The sequence below is a fragment of the Phyllostomus discolor genome, chromosome 6 (genome assembly GCF_004126475.2).
Source record: "Phyllostomus discolor isolate MPI-MPIP mPhyDis1 chromosome 6, mPhyDis1.pri.v3, whole genome shotgun sequence".
NCBI lineage: Eukaryota > Metazoa > Chordata > Mammalia > Chiroptera > Phyllostomidae > Phyllostomus > Phyllostomus discolor.
In genome coordinates this window covers 35,337,470-35,362,120 of record NC_040908.2, presented here as the reverse complement: position 1 = coordinate 35,362,120, position 24,651 = coordinate 35,337,470, and the positions used below count along the sequence as shown (strand labels likewise).

Below are 24,651 nucleotides of genomic sequence, written 5' to 3'. Positions count from 1 at the left end.
TGTTACGGTATTATTTAACTTTCACTATGAAAGGCCAATAATGTATACATCGAATCACCAGAATATCCTATATCCTTTCTGGTCAGATTCTGGTAAGAATTTCTGCCTTCATTTGAAAGCTCACTGAGGGTTTTTCCACAACTATGAGACAAGATGATGATTGACAGGTCCCCTGAGCTAGTAATGATGCCTCCATCAACTCCAAAACAAACTGAATGCATAAATAATGCCAAATATTTGCTCCACATAATTCCTCACACCTGCTATCATTTATTAATAGCACAAGAGTTTACTACAATGTAATAAAATAGGTGTGAGGGCATTTTTTCTTTTTGGCTTGGAAAATCCATTAAAAAGAAAAGAAAATCTGGTCATCAGCCATCTTTCCACCCATCACTAAGCAGAGAAAGAAAACCTTGCCCACCAATTTGGTAATATGTTATGTGTGGCTGGTAATGAGAATCCAGTGCAATAAACTGTGCCAAAAGCATTTTTCAAAGCTATACAGAATTTGCTCTGGGCAAAACCTTCTATATCTAATTTTTGGCTGCATTTCCTTTCTGTAATCACAAAATGGATGAGCCAAACGAACATCTAATGAGTTCAGAGGAATTATAAGGATGGATCATAATTTTTATCTTTAGAAATTGCATAGGACATTAAAAAGTATGAAGTGTTCTATTTTACTGTCAATTGTGGGTGGAAGAAATCTTTTACTCAAGTTCACCTCTAAAAATCTGGTGCTGTTGGAGGCTGCTTTATTCTCTCTTCCTCTTTTCTTGGTTTTCCACAAGCATAGAACCCCTTATCTGAAACCCTTGGGACCAGATGAGCTTGGGAATTCATTATTCATTAGATTTTTTAAAAAGTTCACATACTATATGTTATGTAATATCACCAGTAGGGGCTGGGGCAGCACCCTGTATTAAACACATTAATATTTTTGCAGCAAATCCCATGATACATGATTATTCCTGCCTAAGAGATTAATCGACTATATCCAGTCTCACACCAGTCTACTGGGGCAGGCTGTGCTGGCAAAGAAGTCACCGAAGAAGTTTGGGTTTTCAGAGCATTTGGAATTTGTCATGATGGACAGGGGATGGTGAATGTGCAGTGTTCCCATTTGAAAGAGTACGTGCATTTTTCCTAGGGTCTCGCCATACATTATGACCAGAAAAACATTAATTCTAACAGAAAATCGTTTTTTAGTTCTTTTTAAATTTTATTTTTCAATTAGTTTATTTTTTAAATTTTTAAAATATGTTTATTGAGTTTAGGGAAGGAGGGAGGGAGGCAGGGAAACATTGACTGGTTGCCTCCCACACATGCCCTGACCAAAGATGGAACCCGCAACCTAGGTATGTGTCCTGACCAGGGATCAAATCTGCAACCTTCTGGTGTACAGAACAATGCTCCAGCCAACTGAGTCACACTGGCCCGGGCTTTAATTACAGTTTACATTCAGCATTATTTTGTATTAGTGTCAGGTGTACAGCATAGTGTCAGGTTATACAATCATGCCCCCCCATTTCCAGCACCCACCTGACACTGTACACAGTTATTACATTATTACTGACTACATTCCCTATGCTGTACTTCACATCCCTGTGACTATTTTGTAACTACCAATTTGTACTTCTTAATCCCTTCTCCTTTTTCACCCAGCCCCCCCAAGACCCTCGCATCAGGAAGTGTCAGTCTGATCTCTGTATCTATGAGTCTGTTTCTATTTTGTTTGTTCATCTTTTACAACGGAGCATTTTTAATACCATTTTCAATACCAGGATACATGCCTGACTCGGAGAACAATGAAAGAGCCGTCCTTCATGCCCAGAGCCAGCTGCGATCCATCGGGGCTGAAAGCCACGCTGCGCACGGCTTCTTCCATGTTGCAGCGGGCGATCAAGGCGTGGTCAGCCAGGCTCCACAGCCTGAGCACAAGGACACAGTGAGAAAGAAAAACAAACCACCACTCATCACCATCAGGCAGCCCAAGGCAGGAAGGCCTGCTCACTACAATGTGACAACAACAAGAAAAGATGCTGTGTCCTTCCTCCCAGCATGAGACAGTGTTTAGTTGTCTTGGTCATTTCCCCCATTAGGAATACCCAGCAAGAAATATAAAATAAGATAATACTTCCAAAGGTTTTGACATTCATAGAGAAAGGTAAGTTTAAACACTACCTTTATATGAAATCTCACTTTTCTCTTTGGAGATTAAAAATTACTCTTTACTTATACCAGTGGTTATTAATAACTCTCATAGGATAAGAAGCACTCCTAGATGCTATTATTGTTAGTTTTTTTTTAAAATATGAGTACCCTTTTAGTAAGTATATTATGTAAACACATATAGATTGAAATTCACATTCCATCTGTTGGCCTCCCTAGAAAGAAAACAGCAGAGATGGAGAAGAGCCAATGATACCCCTGCCCAAGACGGTTCCAAAGTCAGCTGTCTAGTCATATGCTGTCTTTCCTCATAAGCTCCCTGGATACCCCACTGCTGATAGGCCCACTCATGGTTGGGGTAGACAGCCCACAGTGCCCCTCGCTGAGAAGCACAGCTACTGCTAGAGAAATGTGAGTCAAGGGTCAAGTGCATCTAACAGTTTTCTGCAGCTCTGGGAACAACTATTCCAGGCACCTCAACCTGAGTAAACATGAACTAAATTTTTGAAGCTATAAATGAGGGTTTACATGTGAGTTGCCATTGTGGTATCTGACTTCTATCTGTTAGTACTTTGCAGACAGTCTTCTCTTAACACATAACAGTATCTGCTAGGCAGACCAACAGTCTAGAGTTCTACCATAGCGCCAAGAGTAAGGCACATGCAGTTGAGTTTCTCTGATGTATTCTGACGTCAGGAAGGATGGGGCCAACTCCTCACCATGCAGAGTTGCAGAGTGAATGGCTTACTGATCCCTTAGGCAGCTCGCACTGTTCAGTCTAAAGCTTATATTATTCTTTCAATACCTCGTCCATTATTCATAATCTCATGCTGTTTTTAGCCATGTACTATTTTCAGCAATGTAAGCTTTCCTTTACCATCACCCCTCAGTCAACTGCCCTCTCCCTATAAAGTCACTCAGCTAATCTTTCTCAAGAAATTACAACTTATACCCTTTCTAAATTTCCATATTCAGTGTACGAGTACATTAAAAATGTTAGCCCAATTAATGGTTGAGAAAAAGATAAATTCTGGCCATCAGGGCTCCTCAGGGAAGTTTGCAATTCTGAGACACAATACAGTTATCAAAATACAAAGGCCAAAGACGTTCCTGAAATCATTTCCATCTGGATGGGTATGAACTGATTTTCTCGGGTGTTTGAACAACTCAGTGGCATTATTTTGGCTGCTGGGGGAAGGCTCAGTGTAATGGAAAGAAAAGAAAGACAAGAGGAAAAAGTGAGTGAAGACAAGTATAAGCCAAATATGCATTTCTGTCCCATGAGGAGAAAACTGGAGTCGTCTTCACTGATCTTCAGACTGATGAGACTTGGTGCTTGGTACAGACTAAAGAGTGGATTTATTTTGAGATTATACTTTACTATAAGTATACCAACTGCATTTTGATGAGATATAAGGGCAAGGGGGAAGCGGGAATCTTCAGTGTAGTTTACAATGTTCTATTTTAACTATTAAAATCCAGAGGCCGTACTCAGCGGATCGATGAATCAGTCTCTTCCTTTCCTGATTGCTCAGTCTTTTTCTGGTCTGTTTGTTGTGAAGCACATTCAAAGCTTAATAATAAATACAAAACCACTGAAATTAGTGTAATGGTCTTCATCTCACACTTTCAAATCGCATGGACAGTGCTTCGACAGCCACAACAGTATTGGAAAGCATCCTCACATTGCTCCTTTCATGCTCTCAAAGACTAACATGTGATCCATCGCAAGAACATTTGAGTCCCTAATAAAACTGCGTATTTTCTCAGGCACCAGCACTTCCCTTTGATTTGAGGGCAATGTTAAAATTCATCTGAGAATTTATAAAGAAACAATTACCTACTCATGTGCCGAAGATAACTTTGCAAACCAGAATGTAAGTTCTAATGGTGATGATGAGTGTCTCAGTTTCAACTGTGAAACTGCCATGCAGCCTGTGGCCAGGCGGAAGGGAAGTGGGGAGATGTGTTGTTACCACGGAGGAGTGGGCTTAGCTCTCAGGACTGGAAGCCCATCTCACCAGCAGCATTTTCACTTCTAAGGATATTTCCTTTCCACGACTTAAGACGGAGCCAAAGAAAGATAATGAAATGCCAAGAAGTTAACTGCTGCAGAACTAAGTGTCTTCACATTCCAGGTGGAAACTGTGTGATTCTGCCCTGTGATTGATCCTTCTCTTAAGTAACAAGTAAATTTGGCCCAAATCAACCTGTTTTCCCAAGGAAGTCAGTGAGGTGATCACAGCCACGGCTGGGGCCTCACCTGACAGAGCGGTCGTCGCTGCCTGTCACAGCCAGTGGCTTCTTGGGGTGCAGGGCCAGAGCCCAGAGCTCCCCCTCACAGTGGCCTTGCAGGATCAGCATGGGCTTGTCTCGTTCTCGCACGATCACTTCGAATATCTCGCTGTCCTGTGTCCCTGCTAGGAGGCGGTCTGCTTTCCAGCACACACTCCGGATAGAGAGGCCTGACAAAAATATAGAAGTCAAATAAAAGCATACCTTCACGTCATTTACAATAAGACACCTAAAGTAAGTACCCTTTCACTAAGATAGCATCTAATGGAACCCATCTTAAAAATTCCTGGGGGTGGAGGACAAAGTCCACATACCATTCTGTGTTAGTTACCATTGCCTCACACGTGCTGGTCTGCTGGTCATTTTTCCCACCCCTTGTAATCTATTTTGCAAAAGAGTGACTGCTCTTTTCTGTCTGACTTGGGACAGTTATCTGTGTTTACAGCTGGATATATTTTTAAAACCACATCTTAAAATGAATATAAGAGTAATCAGTCTTTGTGAACATCTAGCCCTTTTTGAAATTACTTCCTTCTGACTTGCTATAGAAAAGTCAGTAATCACTTCAATCTTCAGGATGTTAATATTGCATTAAAAATTACATGTGGCTGCCCTGACTGGTGTGGCTCAATGGGTTGGGTGTCGTCCTGCAAACCAAAACATTTCCAGTTCAATTCCTGATCGGGGCACATGCCTGGGTTGCAGGCCAGGTCCCCGATTGGGGTTGTGTATGAGAGGCAACCAATCAATGTTTCTCTCACATATTGATGTTTCTCTCCCTTCCTCCCTCATCTTCTCTAAAAAATTAATTAAATCTTTTTTAAAAATTATATGTGGCTGATACTACAGAATGGTTAATTATCATATTAGGCAAGTTTAATATGCATTTGCTCAGAACTCAGACTCATTCTGTGGGAGAACAGATGTACCATGTCCCAGATATATGCAAATGAAACTCTAATTTCAGTCACAAAATACCATCAAACATCAAACAATTTATGGAATCTTCTCCAAAAGCACAGTCCCCCTTTTAATTCCGAACTTCCGCCTCTGTAGTATTTTACCCTCTTGGCAGGTCTTCTTGCCTTGTCGGAGCTGTGATGTCTCAGGCTTCCTGCAGTCTGTTCTGCTCCTTGCTAGGTTCATTACTTATTTACTTACATCATGAATCTTCTCATGTCTGAATTAGAAGTATAGGAGCAATCCTACTTTCGTGACTTTCAAAAAGGTGAGGATATGAGATCTCAGTGGCCTCGCCAGTGAGCTCTGTGAGCTTTTGGCATAGAAGCACCAGAAGTCAGAGCGTCTGGGCTTTAGTCCTGCTCTACAATGGAGTGGCCACACACAGGGAGAAGAGTCACTTTGGTTTTCTCCCCATAAAATGTAGACTATAACTATGGAGGCCAAGTAATTTATCATCAAAATTGGGACCCACTAATAGCAAAAGGAGCTTCTAAAATAATTTACATAATTTTTGAAATATTTTTTAAACAAGAAGGTAGTTTTGTCATGTTGAAAGATGAATCTGTAAACTAAGTCTCTCAAAAATATTTTTACTATAACCCTGGCCAGTGTGGCTCTGTTGGTTGGAGCACTGTCCTGTAAATGTAAAGGTTGTAGGTTTTATTCCCAGTCAGGACACATACTCAGGTTGCAGGTTCAGGTCCCCAGTTGGCTGTGTGCAAGAGGCAACCAATTGATGTTTCTCTCTCACATTGATGTTTCTCTCCCTCTCCCTCCCTCCCTTTCCCTTTCTCTAGAAATCAATATGCATGGTTTTGGGTGAGGATTTTAAAAAAGATTTTAAAATATTTTTAACATAAAATTTTAATAATACTTTATTACAAAAATAAAATAGTCTAAGACAGAGGGATGAATGGGCAAAGCACAGAGGATTTTTTAAAAAGATTTTATTTATTTATTTTTAGAGAGGGAAGAGAGGGAGAAAGAGGGAGAGAGAGAAACATCAATGTGCAGTTGCTGGGGGTCGTGGTCTGCAACCCAGGCATGTGCCCTGACTGGGAATCGAACCTGCGATGCTTTGGTTCGCGGCCCGAGCTCAATCCACTGAGCTATGCCAGCCAGGAGCACAGAGGATTTTTAGGTCCATGAAACTATTCTATAGAAATAATGCTAGATACATGTTAGGTGCATGTTATTGTGTGTGTATTTCAAAAAGCATAGAATATGTAACACCAAGAGTAAGCCACAATATTGGATACATGCTACTACACGTGTCAACACCCATACAAACGCAAACCCCACTGTGAGCTGTGGGCACCAGGAGATGACGACGTGTCAGTGCAGGTTTGCCCCCAGGAACCAACGCACCACTCCAGTAGGAGATGCTGGGAGCCAGGGAGGCTATGTGTATATGCGGTCAGGGGAATATGAAAAACCTCTGTAAATGTCACACATTTTAGCCATGAACCTACCTGCTCTAAAACAAAATTAAGTCTATTTAAAAAATCCAGGGCAATGCTAAGCCAGGGATGGGATGCTGGGACAACAGAAGGGTTAATTGGGTATACATTAATCCTCTAACTAGAATCCTCATCCTAATTCACTGTGGTCTTGAAAGGATCAAATGAGATAATTCATTTAATTACAAAAAAAAGTAGTTTTTTGCCCTGGCTGGTGTAGCTCAGTGGATTGAGAGTCAGCCTGTGAACCAAAGTGCCACCAGTTCGATTCCCAGTCAGGGCACATCCCTGAGTTGCGGGTCAAGTCCCCAGTAGGGGCCATGTGAGAGGCAACCACACAATGATGTTTCTCTCCCTCTCTTTCTCCCTTCCTTCCCTTCTCTCTAAAAATAAATAAATAAAATCATTTTTAAAAATGTAGTTCTTAAGGCACAAGACTATTTTTACATGTGATAACTCTTTTCACTTCTTGCTCTGATTTCATTGTTCTGTGTCTTAAAATGGAAGGAGACAGCACACAGGCAGATGTACTATTCCCACTGTGAGCAGAAAGCAGAGATATCTTGGCAACAGCTAGTTCAGGGTCAATTGCTCAAAATCCTCCACTGTAAACATCATGATGGGCTTTCAAGGTTGTAAAGGACAGCTGCGTGGTGCAAGCAGCCAGGATCGACGGCGGGCTGACAGAGCTGGCAGCTCAGCTGTGAAGAAACTCTGCCTTGTGGCAACACTATTTTGCCACTCTTCCTTTCTTGTCCTTATCTCTCTCCTACCCCTTTCCGAAGGTTCAGTTACTGTTTACTGATCAACGTACCCTGTGTCCTCCCAGAGGAACAGTGAGTTTGTTGTCTCCCCAGCAGGCCTTGCATCATCTAAAATTTTGTTACAGAAAAGATATAACACTTTGTTCTTGAGAAACGGGAAGTAAAGAGGGATATTAATTATATTTCAACACCAGTAAAAAGCATAAAATAATTTACTTTTTATTTACTGCTCACTATCTCTCTCTAATGTCTGTGGAGACAAGTGTTCTCAGCTTCACCCACTGCTGGACCCTCAGGACCTAGCATGGTGGCTGGCACATAACGGATGCTCAGTAAGAATTGATGAATGAATAAGATAAACATTCAAAAAACAAACATTTCTTGAGTCCTTGGAGATACCAATAAATAAACAATATCCTTATTCTCAATAAGGGTATTCAAAGATGGAAAAATGTATTCATTTATTCAAAAATTTTTGATTGAGCACCTACTACATGCCCAAGATTGGAGCTCGAACCATGAACGAGCCAGACTCATGCCCTAATGGAATTCACATTCTAAGGAGAAGCCAGACATTTCTAAGCAATATCTGCACATCAAAACCAACTAAATGATATTGAAATTCCAGTTCAAGGTGGTGACATAGGAGGATCCTGAACTTACTCCCATGGACACACCTAATCTACAGCTACATATAGAACAATTTCCTGTAAAAGAAACCCCAGAACTAGCTGAACAATTGCTATACATTGAATGAACAAGAAAAAATCTGTATCAAAATGGGTAGGAGAGGCTGAGACACAATCTCATGACAAACCCCACCCCTGGCACATCAACCCACAATCAAGAGGGAACTCACAACTCTAAGTAAACGGTTTGCACCCTATATGTGGCAACCCACCTTTCAAAACCTGTACGTGAGAGATGAGCTCCCAAAACATCTAGCTTTGAAAGCCAACAGGGCTCATGCCCATGAAACCTACAAGGCTATAGCACACTGAGAAATAGCTCTAAAAGAGCCCACACATGTAGATTCACCATGGTTATACTCCAAGGTCCAGTGCACAGGATGAGTGAAATGCCTGGTCTTTCTGTGAAAAATGCCTATTTGCCTAACTTGAAGCTTCAGCCTGAAGGGCAGGCATTCAATCTAACTACAACTAGTGATAGGGGCTTAAGACTTGGGAAAATTTAGCTTAAGGTAAATAGTCATAAATCTAGCAAGTAATGTGTATGTTAAGTTTTTGTTTCAGTAACTAAAGATAAGATCTATCTTGGTGCCTAAGAGTAAGCAGATGACCTCTTGGAGACGTCTGTACCAGGAAGAAGCAAGCGACTACCCTTCCCCCTTGGAGGCAACTGTTGAATTTCAAAGGCTTTCGCTGACACCTTGTTTGCCCTCCCCCAACCCCCTTATAAAAGATCTGGCTGGGAAAGAGAGAGAAAGATGGTTTGTTAGGGTACGAACCCGCCATATTCTTGGATCGCCGGCCATCTGAATAAAGCGCCTATAAAAGATTCAATCACTGTCATTGCTTATTGGATTTGGTAGTGACAGGCAGCCCGAATGCTGGTGTCTTTTCCGGTTACACTAGCAGCAAACTGATATACTCTACAAAGACCAAGGAGGCAGGAGGCTGCCTCCTTGAGCTCTCCCTCCGCCTCACTCCAGTTTACCAGTATCTCCTGGAAAGGAGCCTGTGTATATGTGCGGCACCCTAGCTATTGTGGCTATGGCCCAGGGGTCACCTCCTGACTGCCTGGCTCTGAAGGCCAGAGGTGCCCATGTTCCCAGGTCCCACAGGATTGCAACAAACAGAGAAATAGTTCCTAACAGGCTGCCCTGCTCCCCCACACCCCCACCCAGGGCACAGTGGAGAGGCTGCAGACAGACACCCAGTCTTTCTGTGAAAGAGGCTTATTAACCTACCTTCATAGCTGTGGCCTGAGGGGCAAACTTGCAATTAAACACATATCTAGGGGCCGACTGCAATCCCCTCCAGAGAAGGGGGAGGCTGGAGAGTGCTATCTTTGCGCTCTCCCTCTGCCCTGCCCCTGGTTGCTGTATCTAAAGGAAAAAATCTGTGCACATGCCTGGCACCCAGCTCCTGTGCCTGCCACACAGATGACATGTCCCTTGGTAACCTGGCTCTGATGGCCGGTGGGGCTTGTGTTCACTCGGGTGATAGCAAACAAAGCAACAGTCCTTAGCTGGCCTTCACCCCAGGGCTCAGTGCAGAGGCACCAGAAAGAAAGGCCCATCTCCCATTCTTCCCATGAAAAGAATACACTTGCAAACTTTAAAAGCTGCTGCCTAAGGGTCTAGATTCTAATCAGCATGAATCTAGATGATGACTGAGAGTCTCTCCTTTAGGACATTGAAGGTCTTGGCACACCCTCAATACTTGGAGCCACTAAGAACAAAGCAGGCTGCTTAGGCAACCACAAAGGTTTGGAAGACAAGCAAAAGTAGGGCAGAGTTGAACAGCAAGATTCGTCTCCTACATGAGGTCACCTCTTCAAGGCTGGGAGACATGCCTGTTTTATCTAGTGCATGGAAACCAACACACAGAGTCAAGGAAAATGAAGAAATAAAGGAACATGTTCTGAAAAAAAAGAATAAGATAAAAATCTAAGATAAAGACCTCAATGAAATGGAGACATCACTTACCTGATAAGGAGTTTAAAATAATAGTCATAAAGACACTCACTGAGCTCAGGAGGACAATCCATGAACAAAATGAGATTTCCAACAAAGTGATAAAATATATAAGAAGTAGCCCTGATTGGTGTGGCCTAGTGGGTTGAGTGCTGGCCTGTGAACCAAAGGGTCACTGGTTCAATTACCAGTTGTGGCACATGCCTGGGTTGCTGGCCAGGTCCCCAGTGGGGGTAGGGGGATGTGAGAGGCAACCACACACTGATATTTCTCTCTTCCCTCCTTTCCCCTCTCTCTAAAAATAAATAAATAAAATATTTTAAAAATATATAAGAAGTAGCAAACAGAAATCACAGAGCTGAAGAATACATGAGCTGAACTGAGTAATACACTAAAGAGGTTCAAAATCAGACTAGATGAGGCAGAAGAAAGAATCGGTGAACTCAGAGACAAGGCAATGAAACTAACCAGTCAAAGAAGCAAACATAAAGAATTTAAAATTGGAGATAGTTTAAGAGAGATTATAAGAATCCCAGGGTGGGGAGGAGGAGGAAGAGAAGGAGGAAGAGGAGAGAGAGAAAGAAGTAGAAAACTTATTTGAAGAAATAATGGTCAAAAATTTCCCTAACCTGAGGGAAAAGACAGACACCCAGATCCAGAAAGCCCAGAAAGTTCCGAATAAGACGATCCAAAAACCCACACCAACACATATGTTAAGGTGTCAAAAGTTAAAGACAGGAGAGAATCTTAAAAGCAGCAAGAGAAAAACAATTTGTTATATACTAGTAAACTAAGTATACCAGCAGGCTTTTCAGCAGGAACTTTTCAGGCCAGAAGGGAGTGGCACAATATATTCTAAGTGCTTAAGAAAATAACTCCCAACCAAGAATGCTCTACCTAAAAAAGTTGATTTTCAGAATTGAATGAGAGAGAAAGAGAGTTTTGCAGACAAGTAAAATCTAAAGGAGTTCATCTCCACAAGACTGGGATTACAAGAAACATTAAAGGGACTTCTTTAAGCAGATACAAATGGGTGTTACTTAGTAACAGGAAAACATAAGAAAGTATAAATCTCACCAGTAAAGACAAATGTTAAGTAAAATTTAAAATAACCTAGATGCTGTAAAAGTGGTCCATAAATTATTTAGGAAGCCAGTATAAAGGTTAACAGACAAAAACAGTAAAAACAATGATAACTACAATAATTTGCTAATGAACACAAAAGATAAAAAGGTGTAAGTTGTGACATCAGAAACAAAACACTGGAAAGAGTAAAAATATAGAGCTTTAGAATGCATTCAAATTTAAACTGTTATCAACTTAAAATAATCTGTTATAAATACAAATTGTTTCATGTAAGCATCCTGGTAACTACAAAGGAAAAACCTATAGTAGATACAGGAAAGATAGAAAGGAATCTAATGTACTAGTATAGAAAGTTATCAAATCACAAGGGAAGAGAGCAAGAAAAAAAGAAAGGAATTTAAAAATAGCCAGAAAACAATGAAGAAAATGGCAGTAAGTTCACCCCTATCAATAATCACCTTAAATATAAAAAACACACTCACCAGTCAAAAGAAAAAATAGCTGATAGATTAAAAACACAAGATCCACCTATATGCTGCCTACAACAGATTCACTTCACATGTAAGGATGCCCAGAGACTAAAAGTAAAGGGATAGAAAGGATATTCCACGAAAATGGAAACCAAAAGTAAGTAAGTCAGGGTAGCTATATTTATATAAGATGAAATAGGCTTTAAGACAAAAACTGTAATAAGAGACAAAGGTCATTACATAATGATAAAGGGATCAGTCCATCAAGAGGATATAACATTTATAAATATTTATGCACCCAACATAGGAGCACCAAAATATATAAATAAAATTAACAGACCTAAAGGGAAAAATAGATACTATACAGTATAGGGACTTTAATACTCCACTTCTACCAATGGATAAATCATCCACACAGAAAATCAGTAAGGAAACATTGGCCTTAAGGACACATAAACACCATATGGACTTAACAGGCATTTACAGAACATTCCATTCAAAAGCAAAGGAATACACATTCTTCTCAAGCTCACATGGAATATTCTTCAGAACAGATCATATGTTAGGCAAAAAACACATCTTAACAAATTTAAGAAGAATGAAATGTCAAGCATCTTTTCTGACTACAATGGTATGAAACTAGAAATCAATTACAAGAAAAAATTGGAAAATTCACATATATGTGGAGATAAACAACATTCTTCTACTCAATGAACAATGAGTCAAAAAATAAATCAAAAATACTTTGAGAAAATGAAAATGTAACATGCCAAAACATGCAACACAGCAAAAGAAGTTCTAAGAAGGAAGTTCATAGTGATAAAACCCTACATTAACAAATGAGATCTCAAACAACTAAATTTATGGCTCAAAGAACAAGAAAAAGAAAAGAAAACTAAGCCCAAAGTTAGCAGAAGGAAGGAAATAACACAGATCAAAGCTGAAATAAATGAGAAACAATAGAAATGATTAATGAAAGAAAGTGTTTTTTTGAAAAGATAAGCTAAAAGGACAAACCTTCAGTTAGACTAACCAAAAAAAAAGAGAGAGGACTCAAATAACATCAGAAAAGGAAGATGTTACAACTGATCCCACAGAAATACAAAGGATTATGAAGACTGCTATGAACAATTATATGCCCACAAATTGGACGATATAGAAGAAACGAATACATTCCTAGAAACATACCACACTTCTTTTTTAAAAAGTTTATTTTTATTGTATTTTTCCATTACCAGATGTCCCCCTTATACCCCTTCCACCTCCACCCACCCACTCCCTACTGCAATCACCACACTGTTGTCCATGTCCTTGAGTTCTTTTTTCTTTGCTCGATCCCTCCACTCTCCCAAGTCCCCCAGAGTTGTCTGCCTATTTTCTATCTATGGCTCTGTTTCTATTTTACTTGTTAGTTCAGTTTGTTCACTAGATTCCACATATGAGTGAAATCATATGGTGTTTGTCTTTCTCCAACTGGCTGATTTCACTTTGTATAATGTTCACCAGTTCCATTCAGGTTGTCACAAAGCATACCAGACTTCTAAGACTTAATCCTGAAGAAACAGAAAATAAGAACAGATCAATAATAAGGAAATTGAATCAGTAATCAAAAACCTCCCAAAAAAGAAAAGTCCCATACCAGATGACCTCACCAGTCTTCCTACTAAACATTTAAAGAAGAATTAGGACTTCCCGCCTAAAGGAGGCATCAATAGACACATTCTGCCTCCTTGCACAACCAAAAGGAGGACAACAAATTTAAAAACAAAACACAGCCAGAACTGACAGAAAATCAAACTGTATGGAAGTCTGACAACTAAGGAGTTAAAGAAGAAACATTCACCCAGACCAGTATAAGGGGTGGAGAGGACCTGAGGCAAGGCGGTGCCTGGAGGACCCAGTGAGGCAGTGGATTGCAGACTGGGAGGTCCCACATTCGTGTGCTGATAAACAGGGAGGAACAACTGGGAAGCGAGAGAGACCAAACAACCCAGGGTCCCAGCACAGGGAAATAAAGTCTCAAAGCCTCTGACTGAAAACTCCAGTGGGAGTTGATATGGCAGAAGGAGAAACTCCCAGCCTCACAGGAGAGTTTGGAGAGACCACAGAGTCTTAGAATGTACACAAACCACCCACCTGGGAATCAGCACCAGAAGGGCCCAGTTTGCTTGTGGGTAGCTGGGGAAGTGACTGAAAACCAGCAGAGAGAGAAGCAAGTGGCACTGTTCCCTCTAGGACCCCTCCCCCACATACAGTGTCACAACACAGCCACATGGATTGCACCACCCTGGTGAATACCTAAGGCTCCCCGCCTTACTACATAACAGGTACACGGAGATTAAAAAAAAAATGGCCCAAATGAAAGAACAGATAAAAGCTTCAGAAAAAATACAACTAAGCGACAAAGAGATAGCCAACCCATCAGATGCACACTTCAAAACACTGGTTATCAAGATGCTCCAGGAACTAACTCACAGGGTACTTCAACAGCATAAAAAAAGACCCAGGCAGCAGTGAAGGTTGCATTATGTGAAATAAAGAAAAATCTACAGGAAATCAACAGTGATGGGAAGGAAACCAGGACTCAAATCAACAGTTTGGAGCAGAAGGAAGAAAGAAACATTCAACCAGGACAGAATAAAGAAACAAAAATTCAAAAAACTGAGGAGAGGCTTAAGAACCTCCAGGACATCTTTAAACATTCCAACATCCAAATCATAGGGGTGCCAGAAGGAGAAGAGGAAGACCAAGAAATTGAAAACTTATTTGAAAAAATAATGAAGGAGAACTTTGCCAATCTGGCAAAGGAAACAGACTTTCAGGAAGTCCAGGAAGCTCAGAGTCCCAAAGAAGTTGGACCCAAGGAGAAACACACCAAGGCACATCATAATTACATTAGCCAAGGTAAAAATGAAGGAGAGAATCTTAAAAGCAGCAAGAAAAAGGGAGAGAGTTACCTACAAAGGAGTTCCCATTAGACTATCAGCTGATTTCTCAAAAGAAACCTTGCAGGCAAGAAGGGACTGGAAAGAAGTATTCCAAGTCATGAAAGGCAAGGACCTGCAGCCAAGATGACTCTATCCAGCAAAGCTCTCATTTAGAAGGAAGGGCAGGTAAAGTGCTTCCCAGATAAGGTCAAATTAAAGGAGTTCATCGCCAACTGGCCCTCATATGAAATGTTAAAAGGACTTATCTAAGAAAAAGAAGGTCAAAAATATGAACAGTAAAATGACAACAAACTCACAGCTATTAACAAAAAAAAAAAAAAAACAACTAAGCAACCAACTAGAACAGGAACAGAATCAGAGAAACGGAGATCACATGGAGAGTTATCAGTGGGGGAGGGGGGAGGGAAAATGGGGGGAAAAATACGGAGAATAAGTAGCATAGATGGTAAGTAGAAAATAGACAGGGGGAAGTTAAGAACTGTATAGAAAACATAGAAGACAAAGAACTTATAACACATGGACATGAACCAAAGCGGGGGAATGTGGGTGGGAGAGGGTGTGCAGGGCAGAGGGGAATAAAGGGGGTGAGGAATGGGACAACTGAATAGCATAATCAATAAAGTATATTTTTAAAAAGAAAGAAAGAAAAAATAAAGAAGAATTAATAGCAATCCTTAACCTCTTCTAAAAATTCAAGAGGAAGAAACACTTCTAAACTCATTTTATGAGGCCAGCATTAATCTAATACCAAAACCAGACAAAGACACTACAAGAAAATAAAAGGCCAATATCCCTGATGAACATAAATGCAAAAAATCCTCAGCTAAATATTAGCAAACCAAATTCAACAACACATTAAATGGGCCTTACAATGCCCTGACCAGTGTGGCTCAGTTGGTTGGATGTTGTCCCACAAAGCGAAAGGTTGCTGGTTCAGTTCCCAATTGGGGCATGTGCCCGGGTGCGGGAGGCAACAAATTGATGATGTTTCTCTCACACACTGATGCTTCTGTAACACATCAATATTTCTCTCCTCTTTTTCCATCCCTTTCCCTCTAAGAGTAAATAAATAAAAATCTTTTTTTAAAAAGTGTCTTACACCATGATCCAGTGACATTAATATCCAGGGATACAAGATGGTTGAACATTTGCAAATTAATCAATGTGACCCACCACATTAACCAAATGAAAGGAAGGATAGAAATCATATGATAATCTCAGTAGATGCAGAAAAAGCATTTATCTAAGTTCAACATTCATTCATGATAAAAACTCTCAAAAAGTGGGTATAGAGGAGATTACCTCTACACAATCAAGGCCATACATGACAAGCCCACAGCTAACATCATACTCAGGGGTAAAATGCTGAAAGCCTTCCCTCGAGATCAGGAATAAAACAAGGATGCCCATTGTTGCCACTTTTATTCAATATAGTGTTAGAAACCCGAAAGCAGTTAGGCAAGAAAAAGAAAAACAATGCATGCAAATCAGAATGGAAGAAGTAAAACTGTCTGTCTTCACTGATAACATGATATCATCGGTGGAAAATCCTTAAGACCCCACCCATAAACTATTAGAACTCATCACTGAATGTAGTGAAGTTGCAGAAAAAAAATCGATGTACACAAATGAACTGCATTTCTATACACTAATAATTATTAGAAAAAAATTTAAGAAAACAGTCCCATTACAATTGCATCAAAAAGAATAAAATATCTAGGGAAAAAAACCTAACCAAGGACGTGAAAGATATATATGTTGAAAACCATAAGATATTGATGAAAGAAACTGAAGACAACACAGGTAAATGGAATGATATTCTGTGCTCATGGAATGAAAGAATTAGCATTGTTAAAATGCCCATACTATCCAAATCGGTCTACAGACCGATTGGGAATGTAATACAATCCCATACAATCCCTATCAAAATTCCAGCAGCATTTTTCACAGAAATCAAAACAATTAACCTTGTAAAATGTCCATGCTACCCAAATCAGTCTACAGATACAGTACAATCCCTATCAAAATTCCAATAGCATTTTTCACAGAAATGGAACAAACGATCCTAAAATTTGTATCGAATCACAGAAGACCCTGAATAGCCTATACAGTCTTGAGAAGGAAGAACAAAGCTGGAGGCATCAAACTATTACAAAATTATCATTATCAAAATAGAATGCTACTGACATAAAAACAGACACATAGTTCAGTAGAACAGAAAAAAAGAGCCCAGGAAAAACCCCACACATATGTGGTCCAGTAATTTATGACAAAGAAGCCAAGAGTATACAATAGTGTTAGGAAAACTGGACAGCCGCATGCAAAAGAATAAAATTGGATCACTATCTTATACCAAACACAAAAATTAACTCAAAATGGATTAAAGACTTGAACATAATATCTGATATCATAAATCTCCTAGAAGAAAACAAAGGTGGTAAGCTCTTTGACATCAGCCTTGGTGGTGATGTTTTTGAAGCTGACACAAAAAGCAAAAATAAACAATAGAAATACATCAAACTAAAAAGCTTCTGCACAGCAGAAGAAACCATCAACAAAATGCAAAGGCAATCTATAGAATGGGAGAAAATATTTGCAAATCATGTATTTGATAAAAGATTAATACCCAAAATATATAAAGAAGTCATACAACTCAATAGCAAAAGAACAATCTAGATTAAAAAGTAAGCAGAGAATCTAAATAGACGTTTTTCCAAAGAAGACACACAGATGACCAAAAGGTCCATGTAAAGGTGCTCGACATCACTGATCATCAGAGAAATGCAAGTCAGAACCACAGTGAGCTATCACCTCACTGTTAGTACAATGGTTATTAGGAGAAAGGTAAGACAGAAGCGTGGGTGCGGGTATGGACAAGGGGAACCCTTGTGTGTTGTTGATGAGAATGTAAATTGGTGTGGCCACTGTGGAGAGCACTGTGGAGGTGCCTCATAAATTAAAAATAGAACTACCATATGATCCAGTAATTCCACATCTGGATATTTACCCAAAGAAAACAAAAACGCTAACTTAAAAAGATATCTGCACCCCCACATTCACTGCAGCATAATTTACAACAGCCAAGGCATAGAAACAACCTAAGTGACCATCAGTAGGTGAGTGGATTTTTTAAATGTGGCATATAAACACACATATGTTCATATACATGCATACAATGAGTTTTATTCAACCATAAAAAAAGAAATCTTGCCATTTGGAACAACATGGGTGGACCTTAGCATTATGCTAAGTGAAATAAGTCCGTCAGAGAAAGGCAAATGTCATATAATCTCACTTGTATGTGGAATCTAAAAATAAAATTAAAAAACCTGAACTCATAGGTACAGAGAACAGTCTGGCAGTTGCCAGAAGTGGGGTGGGGTGGGGGTGAAGGTAAGCAAAAAGGTGGCCAAAAGTACAAACTGCTGGTTATAACTAAATTAAGTTAAGGGCATGTACTGTATAGCATAGTGACTACAGTTAAAAATACTGTAGTGGATATGTGGAAGTTATTAAAAGAGTACATCTTAAAAGTTCTCATCACAAGAAAAGTATGAATGGATGTTCATGGTGATGGGTGTTACTAGATGTACTGTGGTGACCACTTTGCATACTGTGTATCAAGTTATCATGTTATAGATCAATTATATCTCAGTAAGATAACAGATATACATATATACAGATATATACATGTTATATATCTCAGCACCGTGTTATATATTGTAACTGTTATCGAAATACTCAAGCCACAATCCCTTTATAATTCGGTGCGGGCCTGGCACCCATAGCTGCTGGGCAAGAATGAGCATGCACTGCCCCCGTGGCCTCACACAGTGTGTCCACTCACTTAGGCTAAGTGGCTTAAAAATCAAAATTCTTCCCCAAGTTCTGGCATTGTGTCTGATCCAGTGTACAAGCATTTAATTTCCCTATCACACTACTTTTTACCATCTTGTTTTCAGAATCCAATTCAGAAAGAAATAAGATTATAATGAACAACCTACCACCTGGAATTGACAAGTGTTAAGTAATTAACATTTTAAAAATAGCTGCTTTGTCTTTCTTTTTTTAAAAAAAAAAAAAAAAAAAGAAGAGGTTTAGGAACAAAAAGGAACCTTCCATCTCAGCCAAGATCAATGAGCCAGTCAAGGCGCCCAGCGCCCAGCAGTGTTTCCGGACGGACTGACGGCGGCCAGGGGGCTCCTGGGCTCCTCAGAAGAGCCCCACGGGCCAGGCCAGGAAATGAGGACTCAGGATGCAGAGTTTGAGGTCCCCACCCCTGCTTTTCCCTCAGCACCTCATAATCTGTCTCTCATAGGAGATTTCACTGGAAAAAAGGGGTTTTGCTGAAGGCAGGAGCTTTACACATGGCACAGGCAACAAAGCTAAACTACTGCTGACCTTTTCTGGCTAAATACGGGCGGGGAGAGGGGACAATGAGAGGAGCTGCTCCATTTTCATTGTTTACAACATAAACTTAATGAGCTGTGAGCATTTTCTCTCAGAAAGCAACCCCGGCTCTTCATAAACACTCAGTTCTTCAAACAGATAAATTGTATTTTGTCACTTCCCACAAGTCACCACAGGGGTCTACCTGTGAAGATAGGACACAGCCATTCCCACTTTCAGAATAACTGCTGACAGCAGGAATTACTTCCTGAGGACCCCGAGGTGGGTAGAGCTGCATTCAGGTTTCCTAATAGCGTTGTTTTCATCATTTCTGAACCTCACTGCTGCTCTGCACACAAGAGTGATGACGAGAACAGCATGGTCTCTTCTGGGCACATTCTGGAGAGACACTGGCGTGTGGCAGGCCCCTGACCAGGTTCTGACAGTGCTTCCCTTCTCCGTCTGTCCATCCAGCTTGATTTTAATGTCTCAGGCACCGACACAGAGAACATTAATGTAACCATGCTTTCCTCACTGGCCAAGGCGGCCACTGCACTGGGAAATAATCCCACCATCTGCTTCTTTATCTTGTGCTCTGGGAGTCAAAAAAATATAAGGCAATATCTGGAATATGGTTAAGAAATCCAAGAGCAGTGAAAAGAGAGCCAGGAAGAACTATTCTAATTATTTAAAACCACAGAAATGCCCCTTTGTTCTGAAAAAGTTCATGTTTCAGAGACTCTTGTCAGTACAAACTGAAGGCATTTCACTGATTTGTAAGGTGTCCCCATCCTGGACACGGTGGCTGTCTCTGCTACTCTGATATGAGAAATGTGGAGCCCTGGCCTGAGCTTGGTCCAGACTGCCAGCAGGGGGCAGTAGACAGCAACCACCCACTTAAATCCTCTAAGACCAAATTCTCACCAGCCCTTTGCCCGGGTTTTACATTTAGACCAGAAAGTGGGAAATAATAGCACCCTTCTAATCTTCTGTATGACAGCCCTGAAACCTGACAGGGGAGATCTGGTCTATGGGTACCACGAATATTAACACAGACCTAAAGGACACTGCTTAGTTTCCACGAGCTCATTGAATGGTTAAGTGCACAGACTAGATTTATATCCCAGCCCAGACTAGTAGATTCCCTCCCAGCTGTGTGATATGGAAAGCTATTTAATCTTTCAAATCTTTGGTCTCCTCATCTGTAAAGTTGAGAGAATACTAGCACTCACATGTCACAGCATTGTTATAAGGATTCAATGCAATAATGTATTCAAAAACTTGAGCCTGTATTGGGCACTTAGGAAGTTAACCAATAACTATAAGTTGTTACTTTAACTAGGAGGTTACTGTGCTTTTTTTATTGGAGTCTTTTTAATTAGGTGCACAACTCAATGGGGAACACTTGCTGTACATGTGTTCAGATTCTGGCCCTGGGAAAGGCTGGCACCTGGAGCTATGAAGAAGTTGCTGCATGTGCCTTCCTCATGCTACTACTTATTTGTTACCATTTGATATGCTAGCACTGTAGACTTGCAGAAGGAAAGGTTATGGTCCGACACACAAAGAGAGAACAAACTATTTGGGGAATAAAATAGTCTCTCCGCCCAATTACTTGGCCCAAGAAGGGAAGCCTGGCAGTAGGGAGAGAGTTGGTGCTCATTGGTGATCTGAGATCTGGTGCTGCTAGGCCTGACATACTCAAAGACCAAAGGCAGCTGCTCCACCCCTTTCACTGTGCCTCAGATCTTATGTGGAAAGTGTTTTAAAAATACAGATGCCCAGACCCCACCCAGAGAATCTTCTCAGTGGGTCTGGAGGAGTTGTGGTTCCCAGGGCTGAGGACCACTTGTTGAGAACCACTATCAAGCTGTTCCCCAGCTGGAATGCTCTCAGACTGCAGTCAGATTGTTGGAAATTCGGCTTGCCAGGCTGCACTACCAGGTGCTTCTAATTCAGTGATTCTTCAGCCACACATTGGAAAACTCCACCCCGGTGCACTAGAAAGCACAAAGTCTGATGGGCAGATGGCAAAGTGCAACTTTGAGAAGTTGATTCTGAGTCAAACAAGAAAGCCCTGCAAATGGGCACGAACGTCCTCACTGACATTACTCAGCCCTGTGCCCCAAGCTCTATATATGTGCCCGGAATGCTAATAACAACTCAGGGGGAGGCCCATGGATGGGGCCAGTAAATACCTGTTTTATAAATGAGAAAGCTGCAGCATAGAAACTTACATTATTTGCCCATCGGCCCAGAGTGGAAACAGTATACTGAAAATCCATATAGAAGAGACAGGAGGATGACAGATAACCTGCAGAAGATTCCTATGAGGAAGAACCTGTAATTCTAGAAAGTGAAGTGAAATCTGCCCTGAACACACTAGGAAGAAATAAATCACCAGGGGCAAACAGGAAATCGTTAGAATTATTTCAGACCACAGAGTCTGCATCTGTCAAAACCTAGTAAGAATGTGTCAACAAACGTGGAAAACAGAACAATGGCCTGCAGCCTGGAAATGTTCAATGTGCATCCCGATCTTCACGAAGGAGATACCAAGGAGTGTGGTACATAAAATGAATACTAGGCTATTGCTCTAATTTCCCACACAAATAGCGTGATGCTCAGGTGATGCAACAAAACCAACATCTTATACGGAGCTAGAAATGCAGGATGTTCAAGCAGAGTCTGCAAAGGAAGAGGCACTCAAGAGCCAACTGTGAACATCTGTTGGATACTCGAGTTCTCCAGAGAATCTCAGAAGTGGGTTAGTCTATGTTTTATAGACTATAAAGCCTTGGACTGCGTGGAGCATGAAAAGCTATGGGCTGCTCTGAAAGAAATGGGTGCCCCTCAGCACTTGGGTGTCCTGACGTGTAACCTGTGCTGTGGACAGGAAGCCACTGTCAGGACAGAATATGGACAGGATGGTTTCCTGCAGGCAATGGCATCGGACAAGGGTGCATTTTATAGCCCTTTTATTTATTCTGTACACGGACATATTGTTCAAAAAACTGAGCTAGACTTAGACAAGGGGGGAGTGAAAATTCATGAAAGAACTATCAATAGCTTAAGACATGCCAAGGACATCATCTTACTGAAAGAAATGACGATTTGAAATGACTTCTGATGAAACTGAAAGAAAAATGTGCCAAAGCAGGACCGAATGAGAAGATCAAGACAAGAAAAAATCATAACTACAAATGAAACATACAGTTTTAACATAGACTATGAAGACACTGAAATTATTTAAGACTTTGCTTACCCTGGTTCAGCCACCAAATGGAGACTGCAGCCATGAAATCAAGGGAAGGCTGAGACCCGGAAGGGCAGCAATGGGAGAATTAGGGAAGATCAACCAGAGCCAAGATGTGTCATTAGAGGCCAAGGCTAAGATCACTCACACCCTCCCACTCCCAATTACTATGTACAGATGCAAAAGTTGGATAACGAAGAGGCTGATAGGGAAAAAAAAAGATACATCTGAAACACAGTGCTGGAGGAGAGCCCTGTGGACATGCTGGACTGCCAGAAAGATGAACAAGTGGGCCCTACAGCAAATTAAACCTGAAGCATCTCAGGAGGCACAAATGACAAAACTGAAGCTGTTCTACTTCAGGCACATCATGAGAATACAGAGTTCTTTAGCAAAGACAATAATGTGGGGGAAAACAGAAAGCAGCAGACCAAGTATGAGATGGAGTGACTCCATGAAAGCAGCCACGGGCACGGGTCTCCAGCAGCCGAGCGGGGCTGTGGAGGACAGGATGGGGGGACACCACTCATTCACAGGGTGGCCAGGAGCTGGGGCTGAACAACGGCACCAAACACATGTAAATGAGGAAATCACAGCACAGGATGTTTAGCTCATTTGCCCCAAGTCCCAGAATGAGCGAGCGATAGAGAGAGAATGAGAATTCAAGCAGTGCAAGTCGGGAACAAACTCTCTTCCCCACTGAGCTATTTCCTTTCTCTGTGGACGTGCGGCCAGGACAAGGCACCGAAAAGTAAACAGGATAAGGTGATGGCTTTCTCCTATAAACTCAACCTTGTTAAAGGTGTAATACTGAGGAGCCCCTTGGTAAAGAGCTAATAGTGAGAGGGATAGAGGTTTCACTCCAAGAGGAAAGGTTGGGAGAGGGTGTGGGAAGAGCAGCAGGGACCTCTGAACCCCCTTCCCCCTGCCCCCTTCCTCACGAGAGGGGAGGCTGAAGCCACGTAGGGGCTCTGAGGTGGGCCAGGGGCTCCTGGCCCTGCTTGTGCTTCCTGTCCCCTGGGAGTAATGTTAAAGACTTTGGGAACCTGAAACAAGACTTCCCAGAGATTCCTGAGCACAGATGACTGGGGGCCAGGACCGGCCTTATGATGTGTGGGGCCCAATATAAAATGAAAATGCGGGACCTCTTGCTTAAAAGTGATTAAGAATTTCAAGGTGGCAACAGCAAAGCACTAAACCAGATCTTCCTGGGAGCCAGCCCTGCCCAGAGCTGTCTAAGGATTATGTTGGGTCCTGAGTGCAGATGCTTAGTTAACACAGAGGTCATTGCAGAGCTGGCATCGAGCACTAGAGCTGCTGTAGGAGGGTCAGGGTTCTCCACAGGCTGGGCTGGGGCTGGGCCTAAACAGGTCTGTCTGTGAGCTGCCTGCAGCACGAACTGCCCACCACCTGCTGATCCTGTTTACAGGGGGTCTCTGCCCAGGAATTCCTAGCAGAACTTGTAGTGAAAGGTACTCTCCACAAAATCTGTGCTATTTCAGTCCAGAGGATCCCAAATCCTGTAGTCACAGGAACGCTGAAGGGTCCACATAGCCCAACAGAATGCCAGAAGGTAGAAACACACACTGACCTGTGGCGTCCCACCCCAGGGAGGGAACACCCAGGCTGCTTTTTATATGGGGTCAGCTTGGGAAGGGGAATTACTACCAGAATGTACCAGACAGTCAGCCTCTGCTCTTCTCACTGCACATTCCACACCTCCAAGTACAAACAAAGACCACCACGCCCACCCCTCCAGGCACTCCTTGCCATCTCCAGCACCCATGCATACTCCTCTGATGCACCTCCGCTTCTGCAGAACAACGGTGAGGCGGGGGGGCATGGCCCAAAGGACAATGGTGAACAGATGGGGAGACAGGTGAGAGAAGCGATGGCAGTAGAGGCAAGTCATGAAGGGACCAGAGGAACAATCGGATGTGCTTGCTGTCTCTGTTGGAAACAAGGCTGTTCTCAGGTTTGAGAGTGGCTCCTCCAACTGTTGTACATCACCGTATCTCAAGCACAGAAGGAGGTGGAGATCTGACCATAACACTCGCCTTCCCAGAACCTTCCACGAACTCCTATTGCTGGTTCTTGGGGGTGAAGCTTGAACACAGCAGTTTGACACAAAGGAGGAGGGGACACTAGGCCATCCTAAAAACTGACTCTGTCTGAGGAAAGTGGGA

General features: G+C 41.7%; 1 protein-coding gene across 7 annotated transcripts in view; it reads right to left on the bottom strand.

The window, feature by feature from the left end:
• EML6 (EMAP like 6) overlaps positions 1-24,651 on the bottom strand; it is a 226,943-nt gene that overhangs the window by 98,718 nt on the left and 103,574 nt on the right. For 6 of the 7 annotated variants that reach the window (XR_004903668.1, XM_036027959.1, XM_036027961.1 and 3 more), the window contains exons 7-8: positions 4,439-4,640; positions 1,797-1,934 (exon numbers count right to left, since the gene is read on the bottom strand). Coding sequence is in view for 6 of the 7 variants with exons in the window: in XM_036027959.1 (XP_035883852.1) it covers positions 1,797-1,934; positions 4,439-4,640 (340 nt within the window). In the remaining variant the exon portion in view is untranslated. The remainder of the gene's footprint in view (positions 1-1,796; positions 1,935-4,438; positions 4,641-24,651) is intronic. The other variant, XM_036027963.1, reaches the window with a different exon arrangement.